General features: G+C 41.2%; 1 protein-coding gene across 1 annotated transcript in view; it reads left to right on the top strand.

The window, feature by feature from the left end:
• The first annotated feature begins 342 nt into the window (after positions 1 to 342).
• Positions 343 to 6000, top strand: part of vps37d (VPS37D subunit of ESCRT-I) — a 50935-nt gene continuing 45277 nt past the window's right edge. The window contains exon 1 of the mRNA XM_085289779.1: positions 343 to 575. Coding sequence (XP_085145905.1) covers positions 453 to 575 — 123 coding nt within the window. The 5' untranslated portion in view covers positions 343 to 452. The remainder of the gene's footprint in view (positions 576 to 6000) is intronic.

Below are 6000 nucleotides of genomic sequence, written 5' to 3'. Positions count from 1 at the left end.
TTTAAAAACTGTACTTTTGAGTTAAAATATATATTTATAATTTTAATAAATGACAAATTAAAAAGGCATGAACATTTTTTTTGTATAGAAAAAATATCAAACCGTGACACCAAAGTATTGAACCGAACTGTGAATTTTGTGTATCGTTGCACCCCTACTACTTATGTGTTGTTAAATTAGTTCATGTTTAATCTGATTAATGATTAAGCTGGTCTACCAAAATTAATCTAATTTTCTTTGGAGGTCCCTTGTGCCACCCCTTGTAAACGCCCCTGATGTCAGTGCGGTGGAGGTGTTTTATTTTGAAGGAATTGACAGGAAGCGTGACGGCTGTCTGGTAGACGCTGTGTGCGGGACGGTCGCTGTAGCGCATTCCAATGTGAGCAGAGATGTAACCGCTGTGCGGACTTTATGTTTCCCAGCCGTGTTCAGCCGCAATTTCAAGGAATAAAATGTCCAACTTGAAGGAGGCCAGCACTTGTCCTGACGGCTACAGGGCTTTAAGCGCGAGTGAGCTGAGGGAGCTTTTACAAAACGACGACAAAATGGACCAAATCATTCGCCTCAATGAGAAGGTAGGGATCCTCCGTGCTCCCCCCAAGAACCAAAGTGCCGAGAGTAATTTGCTCTGTGTTGGCGCTTCGTTAGCAGTACCTCCTATTTTTTAGCACAGTTTTTGGGGGTTTGTTTGTGGTCATTGCTGAATATTCTGCTGTTTGTGGTCCTCATATTTGGTGTGCGGTGTGTGAAACAGCCCAGCTTTCAGTGCACGGCTCATCGATTGTCTGCGTGGCGAGCGGTCGGATTTCCAATTCGTTCTCATTAAACTCCGCGCTATTAATATTTGCGGTGAATGATTAATTACTGAAGCGAATGTAAAACTCTGGGATATCTCTGTGTTTGGTTCGTACAAGTGGTTTATTTCAGTCTGTAAACCTTCTCACTGGACAGAAAGCTTCGTATCGTGGTCTTGAAGCCCCCCCACATACGCTCCGTCATGTGGCTTGAGTCCTCGCTCCGAATTCCCTTTTAGAAATCTCGCATTGCAGATTTTTTTCATTTGCATGTGGGGTTAAACTCGAAGTGGAAGATGACTTTAAGAGAAAAACTAAAGTAATTACATGCTATTAAGTTCGGCGATATTTGAATGTACATAACGTTACACATCCGAGTAAAATTCCCACTTTTAAAACTGGATATGCTTAATCTTTTCGCTCAAGACACAATTGTAAGTTAAGCGGCAGTACTTCATTAAAGAGTTGTGTTACTGCAGTAAACTGCATCTTGGTGTATTGCATTCAAGCCGAATTGAGGAGTGGTAGCCAATCTTTAGAAAACGCCCGAAGTCGTGTTTGTAGGTTTTTGTAAATTTGCGTGGAACCGTGGTAAATATAAATTGGACATTTTCTAAAGGGAGTAACCACTCTGCACTTTAGAGAGGCGCATTTCCAGGGGGGTTGCATGGTGATTTTTGTGGTGTCAAGCGACACCACATCTCTCTCTCTCTCTCTCTCTCTCTCTGACACTCACACACAGACGCACGCTCATACTCATCTTTCCATCACTTAGTTATGGTAAACCTCATGTACACCTAGCTAGCGCGTCTTATCTTACCCAAGCTTTCAAGAAATCCGCATATTCAACACAGTTTCGCACCAATTCCTGAAATACTCGTGACCTGTAATGTATTGACCTGTGTTTCTGAACATGCATTTTCCAACATTATTTTTTAAGACATCTGATCAGTCTGGTATGCAATGATTTGTGTCCATCTACATGACATTAACATTTTCCCCTAAAGGTCAAAAAAGTCCACACTCGGAGGCTGGGTGGTTTGGTTGGTTTAGTGAATCATTTACAGCTCACATCAGAGACCACCATTTGAGTCCCACATGTCAGAGTTTAACACTATTAATATATGGAAAAATGAATTATCAAATAAAACATGCTTTTAATTCTCACTGAAAACTACTCTGTTAGGGTTAAAGACTTAAATAAAAATAAACTCTGTAGTTGTTACGGAACAGCTAAAACTGCTGTTACACTCCTTTGAAGTCCACTGCCTGGGGCGGATGCTTATTTGGTGCATTGTAATGTAAATTCACCATGGACAAAACACAGTTACCCTCTGAAGACAAAATTTTCATTGCTCTGACCCAAGCCAACCATTCGATGATTCACATGGCTATTAAAGCTGTTCAGTTTAGGCCTTACACACTAGTAACGTTTAGGATATCAAACCATCTAGGTTTAGAGATGACCAAGCTGCTCATTTTAGTTTAGAATATAAAAGAAACTGGATCTTAATGCCTAAACACACCTATCTCTTAGGTTTAACAGACTAAATACTACTCCTAGAGCTGGTCCCAAGCCCGGATAAATGGATAGGGTTACAAACATGCAGATTGTCAAAAATTAGATTTCTGTACCGGATTGAGGCCTGGGTTAACAACCGCTGGTGCTGCTGTCCAACAGGGTGCCGGTGGAAGCTGTGTTACTGTTGGCTGAAGACAAAGGAAGCGGAAATGGGGAAGCCGTGTTAGAAGGCAGCGAGAGAGATGGGGGTGAAAGTGGGGCTTTAACGGGAAAGAGCTGGCTCATGTGATGAAAGGTAGGTAGATTAGGGTTAGGTGCAGGGACCAGGTGTAAGGAAAGCAAGGTTTGGAGACTTGGTGGCGGAAGGCAGCTGGGTTAATTTAGGGATTAAACACTAATCAGTTTAGTTTAGAAAAAGAGCATTGGTTGGGTTAAAGCCAGTGGTTGCCATGGAGAGTGTGCATCCATAGCCCAGTTGTTTGGGGTTTTTGTGTGTTTTTCTGTGAGATCAGGCTGATGCATTAGGATCTAATGAATCAGACACTTGCAGACAGATCTACACCAGTTGTAACCAGACGTCTTTTTCTTGGGCCCCATTCGGATGAGTTTTGCCTTGGGGTTGCTCAAACAGAAAAGGCTCTCAGTTGGGATTCAGCAGCTATAGAATTGCAGTGCTTTTTCACAGCCACGGGTAGAGTAACAACAACAGCGTGTTCACTGAAACGTAACCATTGTGGATTAGTCATCCTCAAACACTGCAAGTGTGCTTAAATCGATGGAGCTAAATAATTAAGAAATGCAATTATTTTGCATTTTGTTTGCAACCCTCTGCATTGTAGCAGCATAAAACACAGTATTACTGAGACAGAAGCATGAGAGTCACATCATTAGAAACGACCCTGGCTCTGTGTCGTAGATATAATTAAAACCTGGAGTTTTGAGCAAGTTGGTATAATGAAACTAGACTCGTGCAACAGGTCTTATTTCTGATGCGCTGTTAGACAGTTTGACTTTGGGAGGGCTCTATGAGAGTAGGGTCACTTTGGGAGCAGCCTCAAGTGGACATTAGAGGAACTGCTGTTCGGGGTATTTTTGGGGTTGGCTTGGTTTTTAAGCTCTGAACGTTGCTGCTTCACTGATGTATGGGATTAGTTAATAACAATAATAATGCGGAGCTTAAATTGGTTGAAAAAAAAAATGAGCAGCTACCAGTCTACCAGTCAGGTTGACATCTGTGAGAGCCATTCATTCCTCTTTTGTTCCTGCTTTTGTTTTGTTGTGATACGTGTTTGAATACCAGCTGTGTAATGCATTACTGCAGGATGCTTAACAGTTTCTGACATATTCAGCAGGAATTAGAGCACCGATGTTGGTAGGTTGAACAAGACCCACGTGTGTCCGACTGTATGACATAAAGGAGAAACGACTGCAAAGATGTTCGGAGCGCACAGCTTGTGGGAACATCAGAAATCGCTCACACGATGTGACAACAACACAGCGACCCACTGGAAAGCTGATAAAATGTCAAAACATAAACTGTAGCCTACACATGCCGTAATCACTGCTTGCTGTTTCATTAACCCTTATCAGTGAGGAATGGTATCTGAATCACTCTTCAGACTAAATGTGGGGCGAAGGTGGTGTTTACGTGGAACCTGAGGGGTATGCTGCCAACATAGTTCAACAAAGCCAGGCTTTCTTTGCTTTAGCTGGCTCTAGCTGGACTTTCTGCTTCAGGGTCTGTGTACGCTCACATAAAAAGGGGTGTGTCATGCATCACATGACTCTTCTTCCTCAGAAAATGATCCCCGCGAGAGATGTTATCAGATTATGATGGTGATTTAAAAATCTGTAAAGAACATGAAAAATGTAACAGTGAAAAGCAACAACATAGAAAATGAGACAAGCTATTAATGCTGCAGAAGGTCATTAATCTGGTGATTTAGCACCCAGAGTGATAAAATAAACAAAGAGATCAAGTTTTCTATGTTAATGCTGATTTTTATCAGTGCTGCTGTTTTATTTCTAAGATGACAGCTGCACATTAGAGCTCTGAAACTTGGGACTGGACACATTTAAGCATTGAATGTTACTGTCTCATAGCCTAATAGAGGAGTCATGGAAATAGCTTTTGTTTCCTGGCAGATCAAAGTGAAATTAATTTGAATGATTACACAGGTATTTTCACTGTGTGTCTATGTGTTCTTGTAGCTGCAGTTCAGAAGTGTAAAAGGGATCTCGCAGCAGATTAGAACCGACTATAAAGACTGTTCATACATTTTCTACATCACAAAATTAACACAAACACAATCCTGTGATAATGTTACGGATTTTGCATTTTATCCAGCGGGTTTACTCAGGTACAACTTAGCAGCTTGCACATATAAAACATATTTGCCCAGCAGATTATCCGTATTACACTTAAGTCATGTTATAAATAAAAGAATCAGTAAAAAGCGTGACGCGTTCAGCCAAGACTTGCAATGCAACCTGCTCCTAACCAGGTTGGGTGTTCAGCACGAGTTGCCATGGTGATTTAGACACTTTCATGACACAGAACTTAAATAATCGAATCATTAAAAGAAAACAAACATAAATAATCAGTCTGACATTTTATTTTACTGCCATGCATCATCTGTTGAAGCCTTAAAGTGTGAACCTGAGCCAGTCTTTAGTGGTTAGTTCAGAGGAAACTGCTTAAACAAATTCTTTAGAGTCATATCTCAGTTAATGTAATATCTCAGCTGGTGTAAAGATTGTATAGAAGATTGTATAGAAACACATTTTAAGCCTGTCTTAGGGGTAGTTTGATCTGTCCAAATAATATAATGTTAAAGATATGGCATTGAGTCTTTATGGTCCCGTGCAAAGACTCAGAACACCTTTTCCCATTTACAGCAGTTATTTTAGTTATGCATGAGAAATGTTCACTTTAAACAAGAGGACACAGGATAAAAATGCCACTCAGTCCCACATGAAATGGGATACCTGACCACTCTATTTATAATCAGCCACACAACAAGCTTCATGCTGTGTTGTATTTTCAGTTGCGCTTCATTACTTCATATTCGGATGTAGTTTTTTGGTGTCTGGAGATCTTTCCACTTTGCTGGGCTCTTTAATCTTGCAGACTGGTAAAAATCATCCTCGGAGGGGAAACCAGGTAGAGACAGACCTCACGTAACCGCTAAACTTCAGATCTAGGTCATCTTCCCAGTGATTCTGTGTGAACATGAGAATCACAACTAGCTGAAGACTTGGGGGAGGGGATGAGAGCGGTACATTAAACATGGGGGGTGGGTTTATGTCGTGGAAGCTGTCAAGTACTGAGCGCTGGCATCCAATAGATTCATTTACCTTCTTTGTCTTTGAGTAAAATTACTCAAAATTTGCTTGACAAAATTTCATGAAAATTGGTGAGGAGGTGGTGTTTGGGTGAAGGAGTAACCCATTACATTTTGGTGCAGACTGGATGACTTGCTCAAGGTGAACTGCTCTCCCTGAGAATCCTCCTAGTTCTTTGATGAGAGAAGGTTTGAATTTTAATCTCCATTTTGCCTTTTTAAAGGCTATTGAGGGTTTTCCTGGCTCAGAGTGGGCCTTCAGTGGAACGTCATTAAACTCGGGTGGTCTGCAGAGAGTCTGCATTGTTGTTCGACAGAAATCTTTGCATTTCCCCTTAAA

Source organism: Mchenga conophoros, linkage group LG10 (assembly GCF_057382185.1).
Source record: "Mchenga conophoros isolate Kocher_MC1m ecotype Shallow Benthic linkage group LG10, M_conophoros_male_GT1.1, whole genome shotgun sequence".
Taxonomy (NCBI): domain Eukaryota; kingdom Metazoa; phylum Chordata; class Actinopteri; order Cichliformes; family Cichlidae; genus Mchenga; species Mchenga conophoros.
Note: the sequence above shows the minus strand (reverse complement) of the source record. Positions and strands in the feature narration are given on the sequence as shown.